Source organism: Python bivittatus, unplaced genomic scaffold, assembly GCF_059951505.1.
Source record: "Python bivittatus isolate LINGU-HERP-01145 unplaced genomic scaffold, Pbiv_v1 ctg000570_np1212, whole genome shotgun sequence".
Lineage (NCBI taxonomy): Eukaryota > Metazoa > Chordata > Lepidosauria > Squamata > Pythonidae > Python > Python bivittatus.
Window position 1 is genome coordinate 1,971,743 of NW_028277097.1, and position 22,441 is coordinate 1,994,183.

The window sequence follows — 22,441 nt, forward strand, 5'->3', positions numbered from 1 at the left end:
GATTAGCAGTCCTAAAATGGCAAAGGTATCTTGATCTGTTTAGTTTTATACTTGGCAACAAAATATAGCGTGATATATTTTGAATAGCACAGTTTAGTACAGGTAGTCCCCAGTTTAAGAACAAGTTCCGTTCCCAAGGTCTGTCCTTAAGTCGAATTAGTATGTAAGCTGGAACAGCATTATTATATAATACTGTATAAGTAGTATTGTGTAATGAACTCAAACCATTGCATATTTAATTCAAATCGCCGCATTTTTAAATCAAATTTTGCTACAATAGGCTCTGTTCTTAACTATGAGTCATCTGTAGACTGGGTGTTCTTAACCCGGGGACTACTTGTACTTCCATTTTTAATTTAAGCATCTGTGAATGTTTGTAAGTATTTTGTTGATTATTATGCGGTAAGCCAAGATTTAGGGAGAGTTTTTTCACTTAGGGCTGAATATAGGAATTAAAACATCCTTCTAGTGTACAAAATTGAAAAAACCCATTCAAATAAGGAACGATAACCACTACTCTTCTTCTGATCTTGCTAGGAAGGGCAAGGGTTGAAATACACAAGGGCAACCTCAAGTTTAATGAATCAAAAGGAAATTTCACAAGGGTAGATGTAAGTTCTAAGTCCTAAGTCAGACCAGATGGGAAAAAATGTGGGAGTAAATTGTAATTAAAGTAGTTGAGTAGGTAAAAAGACTCAGCTGTGTGGGGGGGCAAGTAGCTCACTTGTTTTGAACCTGGAAAGTGGCAATAAAACTTACATGGATACCTGGTTTTTCTTTTCATTTCTGTTTGTCATAACAAACATAACAATCTCCATTGCTATTGTTAGCTTAACATGGGACAGGCATTAGAGAAAGCCTAATGGGATAGGGATAGAACAATTAACTGCTACAGAAGTTGAAAGGAAGAATGGCAGAGCAAGCAAAATGGAATGTTAACCACCATACTGAATAGTTAGTTGAGAGGCTAAACTATTATATTTTGCATTTCAAATTAATGACTATATTTCCTTGTAATAGGGTTGTGCACACTTCAAAAATGGTTACAAAATGGTACTTTGCATCTTGAAAAAGCATTACACTATCTCCTATTGATTAAGACAGCTATGTCTTTTTTCAGGTTTCTTTAAAAGTTACCTTAATGAATTCATTAAATTACAGTGAATGTTAGCAGCAAATTGCTGGTAACAGTAGTGCAACCGCCCAAGGCAAAAAGCATGGTACAGTTATATGAAAAAGTTCACCCTATGTAAAGTTTTTTTTTTATTTTTTAACATATGTGGACATAATATTTTATCTTCATTCAAATAGTATATAAAGATGATATAATTGAACAAAAACTATGAAAAACTGACTTTGCAAACATTTATTCAACAAAAACTAACAGATATATCATTTTCTTTTGTGGAAAAGGTAAGTATACTCTTGGCTCTAATACCTGGTATTGCTCCCTCTGGCAGAAACAACCTCAAGTAGTCATTTCTTATACCTTTCTACCAGTCTCTAATATCAACTCATTTTTTTTTCTCCCACTTCTCCATTAAGATTTTTTTCAACTGTGAAATGTTTGAGGGGTTTCTTGCATGCATAACCCATGTCAAATCACCCCAAACCATCTCAAGAGGATTTAGATCTAGACTTTGACTTGCCAATTCCAGAACCCTCCATTATTTCCCCCACCCCACCCCAGCCATTCCTTGGTGGATTTACTGGAATGTTTGGGATCATTTCATGTTGCAAGGTCCATTTTCAGTTGAACTTCAATCTTGTGACAGATGGTCTCACATTATCCTCAAACTCCCTCTGGTACAATGAAGCATTCATAGCAGATTCTATGAGGATGAGCTGCCCAGGCCCTGATGAGCAAAGCAGCCCCAAACTATAACATTCCCATCACCAGATTCTTCTGATAAAATGAGATCTTTGGTTTTCGCCAACTATGTCTTCTGGTGCTGTGGCTTGTCTGTCCGGAGCACATCATTCCAGAAATCCTGGTCTTTGCCTAGGTGTTCATGAGCAAACTTTAGTCTTGCCCTGATGGTCAGCAAAGGTTTCCTCCTGGCACACCTCCCACGTGGATTGAATTTGTACAGCTTCTTTCTAATGGTAGACATTGACATCAACAGTAGTGACAGCTACTTCTAGATCACATGATGAAATTCTGGAGTTCTTAGAGACTTCTTTCAGCATCTTGCATTCTGCTCCTGGGCTGAACTTGCTGGGATGGCCTGGCCTGGGCAAGCTGGCAATTGTTTTAAATCTTCTCCACTTGTATGATGATTGATGTCCAATTGTTTGGTGATCTTCTTAAATCCCTTCCCAGACTCATAGGCATCTATAACCTTCTTTCTGAATGCCTCAGAGAGTTCTTTCGATCTAGGCATGGTGATACCACACACTTCCACAACAAAGAGCAAATCAAACTAAATGGCTGGGGTTTAAATTAGACAAGTTCCTCCCAGATCCACTCTAACAATATTCTAATCATTTGCACCTGATCTGGTGCACCTGATTCCAGTTTTAGGTATTTGACGTAGTGATAAATGTAGGGTATATTTACTTTTTCCACATGCAAAATTTGCACTTATGTTTATTTAAATTATACACTGGACTGCAAAATGTAAATGGTTTACGATATTTGTTATATTTATCCGCTTTATCTATCAATATTGTCGAAATGAAGATCAAATATCTGTACATTGAAATATGTTGAAGAAGTTAAAATTTCAATGGGGTGTACTTACTTTTTCACATGACTGTATGTATACTTTTATTTAGACTTAATTTTAAAAAATCCCAAAGCCTGTCCTCAAAATCAAGCAATCCTACAAGAGCCTTGTAACATTCACTGCTCTATCTACTCTAGTTCTCTGTCACCAAATATGCATTTTAGGTGCAATTGCCAGGCTACTAAAAGATTGCCCATTACTGATTTACTGTAACATGCAAGCAGAAACTTTGTTTCTTCCTCTCTCCTCCTCATGGTCTGAAATTGGTTTATGTAGCAATTAACTAGAGGTTCATCTAAAATTAATCCTCCTGATCCACATGCGAAGAAATAACTGGAATGAGATCTAGTGAAACTGAACCCTGGTATATGTCAGAGGAAGGGGAAGTCAATGGCTTTTTCTCAGCTTGCTCATGTGCTGCTGAAATATAATTCAGCAATGTGTGTGAACCCTTATAGAATTTCACAATGAGACGTGTAAAATACAATAGATCAGGCATCACTGGCTTTTGAAACCTGCAATGTTATACCATCAACAGGATACAGAAATTACTTTAGGAAATATTAAATAGGTATTCTAGTCTATACTTTGCGCAAGAAAATGTTTCACTCTGATCACACATTTTGTGCTAATTTATCTTACCTGTTCACTAATGACCTGAAATTCCCTCATTTCATCCTCAGTTAGTGGGGCACAAGTGTCATCATTTTCACTGTCTTCCTGCCAACCCATTTCCTTTAACAACCTTTTAAAAAAGGGAGAACGATCAATATTTTTTATTACATTTATATCCTGCCTTTTGATCAGAAGCTAAAGGTGGCCTACACAATGCTCCCTCTTCCAATTTATCTCTACCGTAACAATTCTGTGAGATAAGATGAACTGAGAGTCATATTACATATTAGATGTATGTACTAGTCTGAGGCCTATGGAATACTCTATAATGGTTCTCAGAATTCAGTTACCTGAAAGAGGGACAGTTACATTTACTTGCAAGACTTTTCTACTTGGGGAAAATCCTTAAAAATTCATAGACCTGTAGAAAAGTACATCTGCTTCTCTGGCTTGATATTTTCTCCCTCATGTTAAACACATAGTTCAAAAGTATTTATAACCATTTCTTCTTATTTTTTCAAAGACAGATTGTAGGAAACCCTCCCCCACCCCTACTCTTTATTTCTATGGAGCAGTCCATAAGTAAACTGAACTATATATCAGGGATTTAGTTCTTTTAAATATTCTAATAAATTATTTTATGAAGCATTACATTATGCTCAGAACTAAGAAAAATGCAGACTCCTGATCCTATTTTGGACCATATAGTTTCTGTTCATCTTGAATTTTTTTAAAAAAATGAAATAACCAACTAAAATAACAATGTATATAAAGAAGATAAATTATTCTAATAAATGGGATATTTTTAAATTATGTCCCACAGAAAAACAAGGCTGAGTTTACATGTCTGTCTGTTCTCCAGAAGACTATAGAAGATTATGCCTTTTTAATATTTTTATTAATTAGGTAAAACAAACAACAAAAAAAGCAAAAACAATGGAAAGGGATATATATACATACATAAAATAAACTTCATGCTGAAGTTGAAATAAAAATATGATTATAAAAATAATTTAGAAAGGCAAAACAAACCAAAAAAAGGAAAAGAAAAAAAATTATAGAAAAAAGCATTCTAGTAGTCCCTCCCCTTTTTTCCCTCCAGCTGCTAATTGCTACTTAAATATTTTTTATACTACGCTTTAGACATCTGCAATTATTGCTCATTTCTATTTGATTAAGTTGTGTTCCATAAGAAATCCTGTATCAAAAATTATTTGACTCCTATTAAAACAACTTAATCCTGTATAATAAACCTTAACCACCTTCCTTCCCCTGCCAATGATTAAAATGCTTTTAATAAAAGCAAAATACTTACCGATGTTCTGCCTCAAGTGAACTTGAAAGGACATCAGTCTGTGGAAATGCTGAAGACTGGATCATCTGCTGAGTTATTGCAGCATTTCTATTCTCCTGAGGAATATCATTTTCAAAATTTCGGTTTACGTCCCTCCCTTGGTGGCCACTGTTGCTGTTATGTAAATTAAATTCATCATCATCATCGTCCTGTTAAAGAAGTCACATATCTGAGTAAATTCCAAAAAGAAAAAAAAAAAGATTTACACACAGTAAGTTGTAGACAAATTCATACATCTGGAAAATGCCAAAATTAGGAAAGGCTAAACTCTGTCTCTAGGAATGTGCAGATATTTGGACTGGATGTGGGAAAATGCTTTAGACCCAGCATACATGTCCTTGCTATATCCAATAGCAACACTTTAAAGAAACTGTGTCTTTTCCTGGTCTTGCACAATCACTGTGCAATCCCAGGAAAATATGTGTTTGAATTCAGCAAGCAGTAAGGAAATGGCACTCACACCAGATCAAAAGCACCTTCCCTGCTTTATATGTGAATATCACATACCTCTACAAAGAACTTTCTGCTAAACATTCTGATACCAAATGTAAAGCAAAGTAGTTCATAATTGTTTTAACTGTTTTTACTTGAATATCCCAAAACTAGGTTACTAATGTCTGGCAAAGGACAATTTATTATTCTGCTAAAGCTGGGATCATTAATATAGCAATTACATGTGCTAACCCTATTTGCTTTTTATTTTTCCATCAGTTTCTCTTCACCACTTCACATTCTTCATTGTTTTTATGTACAAAATACCTCTGAGCTCCAAAGAGACCCCATAAGCTTTCTCAGAAGTATGCTCATCAGCACAGAAAAAAGGACAAAACTAAGCAGTACTGCTGCTTGCTTTTACAACCGTTGTGAATGCTTACAACATGCTTTCAAAACTTTAGCTTAAGAAAGTCAAGGACCCCTGAGCTAAAGGCTAGGTTAACTGACTAAGTAAAATCACACATATGCTGCTAATTAACACACCCACTATTATGTGGATGCTAAACATCACAGTGCTAAGGATGTTTGGTCAGAAACATTGTGGCTCACTGCCACAACATTCCACAAAGGACTGCAACCATAATGCTTTATGTCTAATTACTGATATTATGCAGATGTTATCTTTTTATTACTTAACATTTAACTGGAGTTGTTTATTATTGATGCTATTCTTTATGGTTTGTATTCTGCTTTAACGCTTTATTATGTGATAGTTAAATGTTTTATCACATAATAAACACTATTAGGCACCCTAACTTCCTTAGAGATGACAGAAAAATAAATAATGAAAAACATATTCCCTGCACAATTTGCTGTACCTTCTCTTGCTCAACACAGTTTCCATCGTGTTCTTCTTCCACTGGATCCCGTTTCAACATCTTCAAAAATTCACTCTTCTTATCAGTGCGTGTTCGTGTTAATTTGGTTAAGCGAGGCTGGCCGAGTTTATCAACTGGAGATAAGGAATTTGACCGATTACACTAAGGAGAAAAAGAAAATTAAATGTAATGAGTGGCAAAAAAGACAATGTTCTTGTTTAGACAGTAGCATTGTAGTTAACATAGTTTCAGTTTTTCAATTTAATTTTTCAAAATTTTAAGAGAGACACACTTTGCCAAGCAAAAAAAAAACCTTACAGTACCTCTTTCACTGAATTCTGTGATCCAATAGGCTTGGTAGTAGATTTTAAAGCACTAAAATTTCCACTACCATATGCAGAGTCATGTGGAAATGAAGGCCCAGTTTTGTTCTCTTTTGTTTGGCTTTTCCACTGTGTGATCTAAACAAATCAAAATAGTATTTTTGAACTTAGGTTGATAAGTGTCCAATAATACCTTAACTGTTCTTTATATCTGCGATTCTAAGCAATATAATATACTGGTATTTTAAAAGAGCAAACACAGGGGATTGTCCCTTACTGAGCAGAAAATCAAAGGGAGAGTCAGCAATGAATTATAGGCATCCCCATAACAGAATAAAACTAAGTTGATAAAATACATGCAATTTCATATTACAGTACTATAACAAAATAAGAAAAAAACGTTATTTTATTTTATTTTATATTTCAAATTTAGATATTGCCCATCTCACAAAAAATGACTCTGGGCGGTTCACAATAAAACAGCAATAAATATTAAAATACAATAAAAATGATATAAAATACAATAAAAATAGAATAAAAACCAAACACATACACAAATAATATCTTCCAAGATGCTGATGGTCAGTAAGATGTTAACATATGGGAGCATCTTCAAGGTGCTAGCCACCCCCAGGGTTGGTTGCCCTTTTGTGCGCCCCATGCCAGTTGGCAGAGCCAGGTCTTGACTGCTTTCTGGAAGGACGAGAGTTGGGGCCTGCCTCACCTCTGGGGAGGGGGGAGTATTCCATAGGGAGGGGGCCATGGAAGAGAAGGTTCTCTTTCTGGACCCCGCCAGTCGACATTCTTTCATCGACGGGGTCCGCAGCATACCCTCCTTGCCTGACCAGGTGGGACGGATGGATATTGCAAGAAAAATCCGTAAGATTCCCACTTTTCAAGCTTTACTGTACTTTTCAACAGGAAGATATATCCCCCATCCTCACCCCACTACTTGTGAAGTATGTGGGTAGGTGTCTTACATTCACTGGGAAAACTAGAAGGCATGTTGAAAAAACAGTGAATGGGCAAACGTATAAATGGCTGCAAAACCTGAGATGGAAAAGCACGGCTGCCTTTGAAGCTTAGCCTGACAATTAGCCATCACTTGGGAGTTGCCTGGTGAACTAAATGGTTTCTGTAATGTTTAAACAGGGCTTCTCTTCCTCTCCTATCCATCTCTGTTATTTTTCCATCCAGATTTGTTCCCCGCTTTTTCTTCTCCTTTCTAGCACAACCACTCACTCCATCTCCGTTCTGGTTTTTTTCCCCTTCCTTCTTTGCTGTTGTTGCAGGCGAGAGTGACTTCCATGTATATGAGAATGATTGGGGAATCAATCAACTTTATAAGCAGAGTATCCAATTTACAGGCAATTTTAATATGTAATCAATTTTTGCCTTCTTTTTTTGAAGTTGCTTCTGGCATGCAGATATACATATATGTATGCATACAGTGGGAGCTGGAGGGAGGAATCTACAGGATGGGTTTCAGATGGAATTGGCAACTCTACTTTGAAAAAGAGGGGAAGCTGGACTTTCATCTGCCTTTATCAGTAAGTATAGTATTTTTAAATCTTACCTTTGCTGGTGGAATAATAGGTTTAGGAACTAAACCTTTATAGACATTCAGGCCAGTTCCATTCCCAACCAATTGTGATGAATGAATATTTCCTCCCACAGGGAATCCAGATATCTGTAAATCTTTTGTATTGCCCTTTTTAATAATCAGCATTCGTGGAGATCTAGATTTAGGATTCAGAGGATATTCTATGAAGAAACAAAAAAGATATTTCATTCTAGATCATGGTTACATTGAAATCAGTTATACAGTAGTTCAGGGCCAGATGATACAGTTATCAAAATACTTTAGATAAGGTATATGTGTTCAATGACTTTCTGATTACACCTAGGCACAGCAAGTGCTACGTCTAAAAACACAGAACTTAATAATTCCCTTCCAATTTATGCGTGCCAACAGGTCATGAACCAAAATGGTAACTCAAAAACAAGAGGAAGATCTTAACACTCTTGAAAACAATGGTGTGTAGAAATACTCAAAGAAAAAAATTTAAAAATCCAAACCATTAATGAGAATGAAGCATGCACAGCAGCCTTGCAAAGCAGACTGTAGGCAATGCAAAATAAAATAGGGAAGAATGGGCTGAACCTCTAGGTAGTGATGATATAGACACATTTTGTTGTAAATCTCACATGCTTATTTTCAGTATCAATATCATCTTGGTTTTTAGCAGGCAAACACATGAATAGTCATAGGAGGACATACACACATGTGCCTAATCGTGTATGAATAGCAGCTATATACTAACTATGATATATGGAATATTAAGAACTATTAGAAAAATCAAGATATACCAAAAATTTTGGGAGGGGCAACTTATGACCCCCCCCTTTTTTTCTGTGGCAGCATGAAGCCTCCAAAACCATTGTGGAAAATCAGCAATATAGTTGCCTGTTACTGAGACAAAAAAGTGTAAGCCCCAAAATAGATTTAACTTTTAAAAACCCCTAAGAACATTCTCAAAGGCTCCCAAGGACTAAGGAAAAAGCCTGAAAAACCTAATCTAATCTAACACATACACACATACATACATGTACAGTACCACAGTGCAATGAAATATTTACTTTAAACACAAGGCAGCATTACAATCCAAAATCCCAAGTTACACATATTATTTCAGAGGCACTTGTTAAGAAATTGGTTAATATGGTTTGTGGACATTTCATACATACATAGCAGTCTTTAAAAATGAAATGTGTTTAATATTTTGAAAAAATAATAATTTTTTATTAGTTAAACCAACTGGGCGGTTTAAGGTAATGTAGCACTTTTAAGAATTAGTGATATTTATATTTTATCATGGCATAAATGTATATCAATACTACTTTCATTTACAATAATATATATACATAAAAAAATAAAAAAAAGTTTTCAAACATTTTAAATCCTAATATTCTTACCCCAAACACCTTCAGCTAATGATTTATTCTGGTTTGTTTCTCTTTCATATTCAGGATTCAGGGATGGCTAAAACACAAATCCACAGCTTGATTAGTTTAAATTCTATTAGAAAATGTTTTGTAGTTGAGATCTCATGTTCCAGATTTCAAGAAGCATTCTCAAAGAACTCTGAATCAGTAAGAGGAAATTGTGAAGGTGGTAAACTAACCACACTAGTCAGATGAAAAGTATAATCATAGTGATGCTATAATCAAAATGATTTTATATTGGCCTGCAAGATAAGCTTCAGGTATGAGAGCAGGATGGGACTACCACAATGAGGTTAGTAACCACTGCTGTTAGTGGTAGCATGGTTACTTTCAATTGAGAGTATTTCCTTGAGGATGAGGTTGGACGACAGGACACAACTCCCAAGGAAATCAGTTCTTGGAATTCTCTTAAGATTAGGACATCTTGCCTTTAAAGAAAGGTGGCTATGGCAAGAGCAGGTATTGCTCTTTGGAGAGGTGATACAGTTACATCATGGTCAGTGTTGAAAGAGTGATAGAAAGCATAGAACCTCCTTTAGTCAGTGATCCAGGGCTTAGAACTGGATATGAATTAGATCCTGCCCCATCAACTTCTGACATTCCAACTTCTAAGGACCTTCCCAACATGGGGGTGGGGGGAGCAGCAAGCTAAAAGACATAGGATTGGTTGATTGTAAGGCTGTAATTCCCAAAGACCCTGACCACTTCCTCTTCTTTCCTCTTGGAATCCAACCAGGTTGTAACAAGTTGTGACAGAAATAAACTAGTACCATCTAATTGGATGGAAATCTCTCTGGGGTTTGGGGGTGATGGGGATGATTATATGTTCTGGAGGGGTACAGGCTGCAGTGATGTGTACACTACTGAACAGAGGGCAGTAAGGTGGTAGGTTATGTAGCCCGGGTAGCGATGCTGCATTTCCAGATCTGCCTTGACTATCCTGGGGGATTTCTTGTCATGTTCCACTTTTGGAAATGGCTCAAGAATGAATAGCTGCCAAGAAAATAGGTAGATTGTTGCCACTCATTCCTAGTAACAAACAGTTCTCTCAAAAGAGATCCAGACAGAAGGAGCACTGAATCCCTCCCCCAAAGAAATACAGTGGTACCTCTAGTTACGAACTTAATCCATTCCGTGACTCTGGTTGCAACTCGAGTTGGTCTCAAGTCAAGGTTAAGTTTCCCATAAGGTTCAATGTAAATACGGTTAATCCGTTCCGCCCTCCGAATTTGGTCACGCCACGAGGCAAATTTCCCCATAAAGTTCAATGTAAATACGGCTAATCCGCCCTCCGAATTTGGTCGCACCCCGAGGTAAATTTCCCCCATAAGGTTCAATGTAAATACGGCTAAACAGTTTTGAAACATATGCATTTTATTTTTAAACCTCAAAAACCTTCCAAACGCCACAAAAACCTTCCAAACGCCACAAAAACCTTCCAAACGCCACAAAACACACCACAAGCCTCACCGAACGTCTTCTTGCTACCGCGATCTCGCCCACAGGAAGCCGCGACTGCGTGGCAGCAGGGAAAATGGCCGCGGATCCGGTTCGTAAGTAGAGGCGGAGTTCGCAAGTAGAGGTAAATTTTTGGGGCCGGAGCTGGTCGTATCTTGAAAAATTCGTAAGGAGGGGCGTTCGTAACTAGAGGTACCACTATAGCTACACAGGTTTCCATTTTATTTTGTATCCAATAAATACTGTCAATGTTAATTTTATACCTTTCTATGGTTCAGAACTAGGATATGAAGGGCCATTAACCCATTCAGATTGTAGGCCTTTTTGTCTGTCCCAACAATCTCTGCTAAATGCACAGATACAGACTAGAGCAAAGCTTTTTTTCAGTGGCTATGGAAGACCCTTCTTTCCTCTTTATAATGGCTTTCTACTAGCATAGCATTTTCCTTTTTTAAGACATAAAGCAACTGCTTCCTTCTAGAAATGATTTTAACTCACTTATATGATTACAGAAAATTGATGATATAGAAGACCAATTTTCTGGCCAGACTTCCTCCTGAAATAACGGAATCTGTCAGGATCTGAGCGGATGGGCTGGCAGAATAATTGGCAGCAGCAGCAGCAGGGCCCTAAAATGGTCAGGGGCCTGAGTGGGACAATCAGGTGCTGTGGCAGAAAGAACCTGTAATCATAACAAAATGGGCGAGACAACTGACAACAATGGAAGGCCCTGGTTTGACAGAAGGAACGGGGGGAATGAGAGCAGCACTAAGTAGGCCCTAGGAGAATTGGTGAGTCCATTGGGAAGGCATTGGGATAATCAGGGGAGGGGATGGACAGACTGGTAGGAAATTCAATAGCAAAATCAGGAAGGCCCTTGGAAAATATGACGATGGGTGGGCTAGCAGGATGCCTGATGCATACTTTTATATGCTGGGTTTTTCATGCATGTGCAAAGTATCTTTCAGATTTAATGGTCTTTTGGGTTTAACAGATACCACTTTCACCCAAATGGTCCATGAAATCAAGGTTTTACTTGCATTTTCTATTTTTATCTTTCTGTTGCTTTATGTTTCAAAGATTGATTGTCAATTTCTTTCTTTAAAGGTTACTATTTAACTAAGGGCCAAGTTAATATATACAGGTAGTCCTCACTTAACAACACCAAATGGAACCAGAAACTCCATCAAGTGATGCAGTTGTAAGCTGAAAAACCATTTGACCATGCCACTTAGCGATGGCAGTTCCAGCAGTCCCAGTTGCCATAACTAAGCAAGGACCTCACATCTCTGTAACTTACGACTTCCTGCTGGCTTATTCATTGATTTTTCTTGTCAGAAGATGGCAAGGAAAGTTGCAAATCATGATCACGTGACCAGAGGGACACTGCACTGGCTGTACACGCAAAGACTGGTCGTAACTACCACTTGTTCAGCACTGTTGTAAGTTTGAATGGTCACTGATTGAATGGTCATTAAACGAGGACCACCTGTATTATATTAATCATATTGCTTGCCATCAAAGGCAAGCAGGACCTTCGTCTGGATCAAGACTGAGCATATAGTGAGGGCTCAAGCCACAGCAGGTGACAAAGGGTGGAATGCACTGTATCCAGAGAACTACGTTAGGCTATTTAGACAGAAAAAAAAAATGCATTCAAAAATAAACTTCATGATTGACCTAAAATACAGTTTAGACTTTACGTTCTTAGCCACCATGGGTTCACTGACAAAAGGCATTTTTTACTGAAAAAAGAGAAGCACTATAATAAATAACATTTAAACAGTAAACACTAAATAGTGCACAAGTAAAAACAACACTTCCATTAAATCTTAAAGAAGTTTTAAATCAGATTGTTCAGCACAGTTCTCCTCATGTAACATACTCTCAAATGTAATTTACTTTACAGCTCATTCTCACTCTAGAACTGAGAATGAACAATTTCTTCCCAGTATCAAAGACCAAGAGTAGTTCCATGAAACATTTTAAATAGTTTCCTTCTGCAAGTACCTGAATGCACTATGATAAACTTACAAAATCTTCAGCTTCAAATTGTTTGGGTTCTTCCTTGCCTGTCTTTTTCAAAGTCTCACATTCAGATGCTTTGTTTTCCTGCGATCCTTGGCTTTTTACAGACTGAAAGCTCCTGGTGCGAGCACGTGAACCTCCATTATGATATCCTGCTCTATAGTTTGAATTTTCTGTTCCATTTCTGCCTTGTGAACGCCAACCATTTCTTTCTTTTCTTCCTGAATGCCCTTGAATAAGATTTAGAAATTAAAATCAAATTGCATGCTGTGTTGCACAGAGTTTATTACAGGAAAATATAAATACAACATGTTAACTGAACATTTTAAACTAGTTCAGGCTAATAACTGAATCTACTTTACTTATACAAATTGAGCCTTTGGACAATATATATCTCTCCAATGACAGCATGTAAGTTTCCAGAAAGGAGCAAGGAACAATAAAGATACTTGTACAACCATAATATAATAAGCATAATGCATCTACTGGTTTTAATGTGTTGCAGAGGACTCACAACTATGCTAACAATATTTCTTTACTTAAATACTAATAGGTGGAATGAATAAACTACTTAAATATTGACTCTATATAGAAATAAAATACTTTCATGCCTTATTCAAAGAAAAAAAATTACAAACAAACCTCCATTTGAACGGCCACTGTTAGGATCCAATCCATCAGAAGAGTTATGCCGTCTACGATTAATTTCATAACGATTCTCTGTCCACGAAAAGGTGCTGGAATGTTTCTCAAAATTCAGTGATGACTAAAGGTGAAGACAAAAATTATACGGTGATAGTATCAACAGCACCAAATTAATCAACACAAATAATATCATGTAAATTTGCAGAGGACTGTAACCTAGTTTCAATACCCAGCTATTCTAGTGAAATCTGACCCTTACCACATAAATATTATCAGATTAAAAAAAGGAGGTTAAGCTGTAAAATATACTACCTCCATTCAAATATTCAAACCACACTTTAGACAGCTATTGTAATGTCTTATACTCTAGCATAAGTCATTCAACCATAACCCTATATGACATTAAAAAGTTAAAAATTACTGTTGAAAAACTGCTAATAAAAAGCTTTATTATGAACTATGTTAGGAACTATTATATTATCTGAAATAATATAAAAAATTGGCATACAGAACAGAAGACACAAAAGGTTTCAAGCAATTAAGAGTTTTGAGAAGGAGGGAAGATTTAGATGCTGAAACAATGGATGTTAGAAAACCATAAATTTAGAATATATTTCTTAGCACAAATAGAATTTTAAAGATACTTTAGGTGTAAGGATGCAGAGATATGCCTACAAAGACATATTTGTAGGAATACGTGAACATAATTTTATTTACACTAATTTATCTTAAATATGAAAATTGACAACTCTGTTTGAAAAATACTTTTTTTTACTAAAAAGTAAATCTTATGTTACCTACTGATGACTAACCAACTAAATATAAAGCATAAATTATTGGGTTAATATTTCATTGGACTACTAAGTGACCAGAGGCAGAGAGACAGTGGGCTCTCCAATGGAACAGCTCAGCCTTCTATTTCTTTTTTGGATCAGACTATAAGCACTATCTTACCAAAGAAGCTTTGGAATACTGATATTCAGGGTTTACAATGCCAATGTACCCTACCTCAGTACAACACATCGTACCGTGGAGAAAACACTGTATGTATATAGCACTTCTTGCTAAGAAAGCAACATGTTTCACTCCAACATTTTGATTAGGAGGATCAAGGCAGCACAGATCTGAATTGATCACTTTGCTTTGATGTGCAAAGAAAAACATTGGAGCTACCTCCAGCAGGGCGCCATGGCACTTTGTGCAGTAGCTTCAATTTGTGCTTAAATCAAGACTTCAATCAAACCAAAATGTCCCATTGAGATTTTGCACAGCTGAGGACTTCCAGGGGAGGTATGACAAACTGAAGATGGCTCTGCAAAAGTGGAGCTGATAACTGTTGCAAAGACCAAGGATCCATTGAGACTAGTTCCCTGTAACCTCTCTGAATAAGGAGAGGATGGGAGATTGCTCACACGTGCTCTAGACAGCTACTCCTCACAAGGAGACCGCAGGACAGCAGTTTTCCGTGGGTTTGAGTGCCGGGAGACCACAGAATCAGCCACCTTGTTCACAACCGTGGCAGAGACTTTTAAAGGGCACTAAGATTGCAAACCTCACTTTCTAATCACTCTCAGAAATTGCCTATTAACTATTTTAAAGCTATTACAGACCTTTGGAACGATAGGTTTAAAAAGTCTTCATTGGGTGAGTTTATCTTCAACTCTGAACAAAAGAAAAATTAATTACAAGCTTAAGAACTTAAAGAATTTGAAATAATCAGCAAAAAGCTAAATAAGATTTTGATATAACAAAGTTATAAATGGATTACGGGTCCAGATAAATTTGGAGTATTGACTTTTACTATAAGACTTTGGAATTAACTATAAAAAATAAACTTTTCATGGGAAACAGACTTATTTTGGTTATCCTGGCAATTGCAAGTCAGAACAAAAAATAAGTGATTTTAGAAACTGGACACTAGATCCTCTTGGGACTAGTGGATAAACAGTTGAAAAAAGTCATAGAATATTGTTTTTATATGATAACTGCAGCAAGATTATTGTGTACACACAGTTTACAAGATCTGGCAGTATCTACGACAGAGGAATGGTTGGTGAAGATGACAGAACTTGCTGAAATGGCCAAACTGACTTGTTTGATTAGAGAAAAGATAATATCTACATTTACTGGTGACTGGAAATCTCTTTTGGACTTTCTGAGTAAAAAAAGAAAAAATGAACTTATGATTTATGGTTTCGATGATTAGATAGAATAGATTATAGAAAGAAGAGAGTCACGATGTAACTTTAGAGAGGCCAATTTATAATTGTACTTATAACTGCTGTAAAGAAGATCAGAAGTCACTTCTTTATGTCTTTTTTCTTTCTTTTCTATTTTTCTGCTACTTTTTCTTTTTACACCTTTAGTTTTTTCTTTCTTTTTAGTTTTTCTTTCTTTTCTCTTTAAAATTTTCAATAAATTATATTAAAAAAAAGAAACTGGACACTAGAGGGGACTAAAGATATTAAGCATAAGGAAAAAAACACACAAAGCCTGATGTCAGTTAATACTGCGACTTACAGAATGATACAAAACATTATAACATCGGAAATATCAAAGATCTTTGAAGAATGGAGCCAGAAGTTAGCAACTACAATATCAATGCTGTCAGTAATGATGTCTGCTTCTATGGATAGACTATGTCTAAAAGATGTTAATGAAGGAATGACAGATGTGGAACAAATTTTATCTGATAAGATACAGAAAGCAGAGAATGTGGAACTACAAATGACAGGCAAGAGAATGATTTGGAAAAGGATGCTTTACTAGATATACAAAAGAAAATGGCTAGTTTTAAAAATTAAAAGGGAAATACAAATGATATACCAAGAGAATGACTTGGAAAATGTCTTACTGGATTTACAAAAAAGGCTTGTTAAAGCCTTGAGGAAATCTGTGCGATGGGATAAACAAGAATTGAAGAGAAATCATCCAACAACAATATATGTCTGAATTAAAGATTAAGACTGTTAGAAGTTTTAAAAAAAAAGGAATATAAAGTTGGTATATTTGATCAAGGTTAAAATAAGACATTTTGTTGCAATGTTCTGGCAACTCTTTACAGACTTTTTGTTGACATCAAGATTGAAAAGTTGATGTTTTATGGATTTGTTTATAGATGAGGGATGGGATATGGGATAAAGAGATATCTGTTTAACCATATGGGGGTGAAGAGTTATTAAATTTGTTTATACTTGCGATAATTTTGGAAGTCACATCCATCCATCCATCCATCTATCTATTTCTTTTTCTTTATTATAGTCTCTCTTTTTCATCTTTTTCTCTTTTGCACCTTTTATTCTTCTCATTTTTTTTTCTTTCTCTAAGCTAAGTTTGCATTAGATTTTACTACTGCAATTAAAATTCTTAATAAAAACCATATTTGAGAGATTTTGTACAGCTGATATTGATGCAGAAATTATTATAATGTATATACTGCATTATGCTAGCTTACTGATTCCATACTGATACTGATATAATATGCTTGATTGATTCTGTAATAGGATATTATGCTAGTGACAACAAAAATAAATTATTTGCTTCAGAAAATGATTTACAGATAAATCACTGTATACATAAGATCTCAAGAGACACACTTTCTGGGAAGTTTAATAATGTATTTCAAAATTATCAATGGATCCCGTAACTGGTAAACTAGAATAATGACACATTAAATGACTTTTGAATATACAGCTATAACTAACACAGAGCAGAGCAAACTGTTTCCTATTGCTAGCACAGCTACTAAACTGAGGGCATACCTAAAAATAATATAGTCCAAAACCATAAATAACAGCCATATCATATCAGTTTGGATTATCTGTCGCTATGAGCACGCACACTCAAACCATACTGTGTGGTTAAAGTTACCTGCTACACAGAAAACTAAGCCACTTGTCATTCTTCCTATATTTTCATGCTTAAGTCCTCTGTAGTAGCTCTAGATAGTCAAGGATGTGCTATTATTCAGAGTTTTCCAAAAACATTCGTTCTACATACAATCTACCTTTTCAGCACATGGTGGAGCTAGCGTTCTATTAATCTTGATATTGCAGTCAAAGCAAGTTGCTACCAGTTTATTGATTTATGACCTTTCAAGCTGTAATCGATCTTTGGGCTTATGGGAGATGGAAAAAACCTGATACCAGGAATGGAAGTACACATGTATTCTATTGTGTTAACAAAATCAAGTTAGAATTTTACCTCAAGAAAATATACCGCATTCATAAAGTTAAAAATCTAACTACAATGTAAATTGACTTTCAACTTATTTTCACTTTGTTTCTTATATTCCTCCATACCCAGTGAAATTTTGCACTGAAAGTAATAAAACATTTATTTGTCAGTTATAAGAAATATTAACATTAGAAGCATTTACTTCAGTTATAATAATATAGTTCCCCATGGAAGTGATGCTAAGAATCCAAATTCAAAGCAGTGGTTAAATTGAACATTATTAAGAAGTAAGAATTGAAGTCTAGGTTCCTAGACAAATAACCTAAAAGGTATGGATAAGTATTTAAAAAAACACCAAAACATTTTAATTGCCGTTTTTATGCTGTTTAGTTTGGGAGATTTTTTAAAATTAGGCTGGGCAGAATTTCTATACTGCACAAAACATCTCAGTTAACACCCAGCACCTATGTACTTCCTTGAAAACCTATTCTGGATGGCTGTGGTGCCTACCAGTGAAAAAGAAAGGGAAAGGGAAATCTTCTTATGCTAGTAATTTAATAAATAGCACAAACAAACCTTTGATGATGATGGTGGAGTAGGAAAATTAAGCCAGGCTGGAGCAAAGTCATGCTGCGCCATTTAGGTCCAGTCTCCCAATCAGTGAAACAAGGCTTCAACACCTCATGACAATACCTGTCAAAAAAATGTAATGAGCTTTTATGCATGACAGATATTTTAATCCTGGGGCAATTAATGTAACAGAAAATTTTTAAAAAGCTAGAAACACTACTAAACAACACAAATGCATAATGTACTTTACATAATGCATTTGGAAAAGCATGTTAAATGAACAAACACTGAGATCTTATATTTTAAACAAGAGAAAAGATTTTAAATGTCAACCATTTTTAATACTGAAATCATTAAAATTCCCATTTTTATCTAATTAAAAAAGATTTATATCAGCATCCTGGTAGATGATGCTTGTACATGTAACGTTTCCTATACAAATGCTTTAATCAAAAGTTCCCATTATGCAAGTAGAAGTGAGGAGAAAAGAAAAGGAGAAACTCTGCTTGCATCTTCAATTCATATTGAACAAAATGGTTTTAAAAACCCTAGATGAGTTCTCAATACAATTATTTGCACCTCACCTACAGGTAAGTCGCACTGAATTAAATGAGGCATATTTTGAATCAACATGTAGAGACCACAGTATTATTTGCATAGTCCAAAGTTAAATATAAAAAGCCTATTCACAATTAATGCTATTGTAAATAGAAGGTAATCCTGGGGCTATAAACTAGACGGGGAATGATCACTGATTTATCCTCCCCCACTCAAGTCTAAAGAAAGTTTCCAGCATTTTTTATTAAAAATCAGCCCCAATTAATTTACACTGTGGTATTTTCAAAATTTTAATTATAAATCCTGCCCAAAACAGGACTTAAGCAATGAAGCATTGTTGAAGGATTCATAAAAACAAACCCAAATTATCCCATCAGTTACTATGCAGTCTACATTACATACATGTAGGCTTCAAAGCACAGGCAGGCTGACATTATAACATTAAACTGGAGTAAATATTGTACCTTTTTCTTAAATCAGTTATCCAATAATTACACCAATGCTTGAAACCAGCAAATCTGTCACTGCCCCAGCTAAGACTTAGATGGTATTCCCCTAATATAATTTGCAATGCTACTGCAAAGTTATAGTAGGATTAGAACCAACTTTCTCCTCTCCTTACAGGTCTAATTTAAGAAAAGAACAAAAGCCTAGCAAACTCAAGAAGGGGAAGAGGAAGAGGAAATTGTCAAGGAAAAAAGGTTTCAGTCAAATGCATTTCTAAAAAACATTTTACAAGTATCTGTTTTTCTGCCCAGATTTTCATCCAGATTTTGTGTAGGAATAGTTTCATAGGTATACACACAAACTGAAAAATAAATCCAATCATATTCACAACAGTAATTCTGCAGCCCAAAAACTGTTCATGAATGTTTGCTAACTTTCGGGATATTAACCCTACCTTTTACCAAACGGAAAATATTTTCTCTCCCTCCCTCCCTCCCTTCTACAGCAAACTGCCAGTACTATTTATATTACAATGCCCTCTTCTACTACTTGAAATATAGACCAGGATAATGCTGACATGAAAGAGTGACATGAAACATCAAGCAGTGATATAATACAGGTCTATTTTTATTGCTTCAGTAGTGGCTCTTCATTTGACACACATCAAATGAGATTGAGCAGAGATTGTAATGCAACGCCTAGAAACTATAGCACTTCCACACATACAACCTAAAGTATGGATCCAGTATGTAGATGACACCTTTGTTATAGTAAAAAAGGAATAACTAGAGAAGACACATGAAACCATCAACATCATCTTCGAAGGAATAAAATTCACCAGAGAAGAAGAAAACAACAACACGCTACTTTTCCTGGATATCCTCATCAGCAGAGGAAACAACAGCAAATTAAAAACCCAAGTCTCTTGGAAGATAACCCACACTAATCAAGTACTCCATTACCAAAGTAACAACCCAACCTCCCACAAGAGGAGCTGTGTAAGAACATTACTCAAGCGAGCACAAATGCATTGCAGCAACCCAGAACGGTAGAAAAAGGAAACAGACCACCTATACAACATCTTCCAACAAAATGGGTATCAAGGCTGGTATGGTTCTTCCGGGCTGTGTGGCCGTGTTCTGGAAGTTTTGTTTCCTAACGTTTCGCCAGCATCTGTGACCGGCATCTTCAGAGTGCAGGAGCACAGACAGGAGAAGTTCTCTCTGTGCCCAGGATGATGTACCCTTTTGTGGGTATTTATAGAGATCTGAAGGGGGGGGATGGGGGGGTTGGGTTAAGGAGTGGCTGCTTGTTTTGGTGTCAGAATATGTGTGTATCTTCATGGGGATTAGGCAGGGTTTTTTCTTCTATTGAGTTGTTAACGAGTGGCTGCTGGGGGTGATTAGCATGTTCATTGTGTGAACTGTTCACACGTCCTGGTGGTTGAGCTGGTGGTTGAGCTGGTGGTTGAGCTGGTGGTTGAGCTGAGTTCGTTGATCTTTTGCAGGCTGTATTTTTCAGGATTGGTAGCCAGGTTTTGCTGATTTTTAGACTCTCCTCTTTTTTATTGAAGCTATGCTGGTGTTTATGAATCTCAATGGCTTCTTGGTTTGATGGCTCTTTTTATTTCATTCTTGGAGTAGCCATTCACTTGTAGGACCCAATTAAGGTGGTTAAGTTCAGAGTTTAGGAATTGGGTTTCGCAGATCTGACTGGCACGATTCATGAGGGTTTTGATAATGCCTTTTTTCTGACGTGGGTGGTGGTTGGAGTTTTTGTGTAGGTACCGGTCTGTGTGGGTGGGTTTTCTGTAAACTTTGTGTCCTAATTTGAGGTCTGGTTTGCGTATGACCAACATGTCTAGAAATGGAAGTTTGCCGTCCATTTCTTTTTCCATGGTGAACTGTATATTGAGGTGGATGCTGTTTAGGTGGTTCAGGAACTTCTCTAGTCCTTCTTCATCCTGACTCCAAATTGCGAAGATGTCATCCACAAACCGGAACCAGACTGTTGGGGTAACGGGTGCGGTTTCTAAAGCCCATTTTTCAAAATGTTCCATGTAAAAATTTGCTGCGACTGGGCTCAGGGGGCTTCCCATGGCGACGCCATCTATCTGTTCGTAGAATCATCACCCAGATAAGAATGGATATCCACGCAACTTTATCAAAAAGTGCCTGACCACTCAACCTACTACAACACAACCAACACAAGCTATGAAGAGGATAACACTGCCATACATCAGAAAAGTCTCAGAAACTACCAACAAGCTATTACAAGCACATGGCATCTCCTCAGCACACAAACCAACTAAAGCCCTCCAAAACGTCTTAAGCAAAGCAAATGACCCAGCAGCCCAAGAAGAAAAAACAGGAGTCATCTACAACATACAGTGTAAGGACTGTAACAACCACTATGTAGGACAGACGGGCAGAAGGCTTGCAGAGTGCATCCATGAACACCAACTAGCAGTCAGAAGACATGACAAAAACTTCTTAATCTCACAACACATGGACAGACTTAACCATAGTTTCCACTGGGAAACTGTTAGCATCTTAGACCAAGCTAAATCCAAAAACATGAGAGAATTCTTGGAAGCTTGATTCAGACAAGGCAGCCATCAACAGGCACATCTACGCACTATTCAAAAGAGACAATAGAAAGAAAAACAAAAGACCAGAACATCTCCTCACCAGCAATCATCACCCAGATAAGCAGAGATTAACACCAAGATTACCACCAGACATACAAGCAGTAAGCAACACCTTAATCAAGGAACTACCAGAGGAAAAAAATAGAGAAAACCAAAACCCATACCCCCACCAATACTGACAGGACATGCCACAATATATAAATAGAGAGCAAACCCCATTCCATTCTAGCACTGAAGATGTTACCTAGCTGGGTAACGAAACATTTACAAGAAAACAACCAAGTTCAAAGAACCCCAAGGACTCCGCGCACATCAATAACAAACATGAAAAGATTCCCTCTCCTCAAGAATGCTTCCCAACAAAGGTAAAAAGGTAATAGGCTACTATAAAATATTAAGTAATTTTTAAAAGATGAATAGATTGTAAGAAAAACTGCAAAGCAGGATATTGGGCAGACAGATAAACTCTATTAAAGATAACATGTATAATTTGTTTCATAACTCCAGCTTGACAGTTTTGTTTATAGACCTATCAAGCTCTGGCAACCAACACTGAAGCTGCAAAATGG

The 22,441-nt window shown here is 36.4% G+C and overlaps 1 protein-coding gene across 3 annotated transcripts in view; it reads right to left on the reverse strand.

Moving 5' to 3' along the window:
• GPBP1 (GC-rich promoter binding protein 1) overlaps nucleotides 1-22,441 on the reverse strand; it is a 35,650-nt gene that overhangs the window by 486 nt on the left and 12,723 nt on the right. For all 3 annotated transcript variants that reach the window (XM_088152983.1, XM_088152984.1, XM_007422322.3), the window contains 9 exons: nucleotides 18,224-18,340; nucleotides 13,469-13,592; nucleotides 12,833-13,056; nucleotides 9,311-9,377; nucleotides 7,911-8,098; nucleotides 6,335-6,472; nucleotides 6,012-6,173; nucleotides 4,660-4,847; nucleotides 3,372-3,474 (listed from right to left, as the gene is read on the reverse strand). In XM_088152983.1, the coding sequence (XP_088009109.1) occupies nucleotides 3,372-3,474; nucleotides 4,660-4,847; nucleotides 6,012-6,173; nucleotides 6,335-6,472; nucleotides 7,911-8,098; nucleotides 9,311-9,377; nucleotides 12,833-13,056; nucleotides 13,469-13,592; nucleotides 18,224-18,286 (1,257 nt within the window). In that variant the 5' untranslated portion in view covers nucleotides 18,287-18,340. The remainder of the gene's footprint in view (nucleotides 1-3,371; nucleotides 3,475-4,659; nucleotides 4,848-6,011; nucleotides 6,174-6,334; nucleotides 6,473-7,910; nucleotides 8,099-9,310; nucleotides 9,378-12,832; nucleotides 13,057-13,468; nucleotides 13,593-18,223; nucleotides 18,341-22,441) is intronic.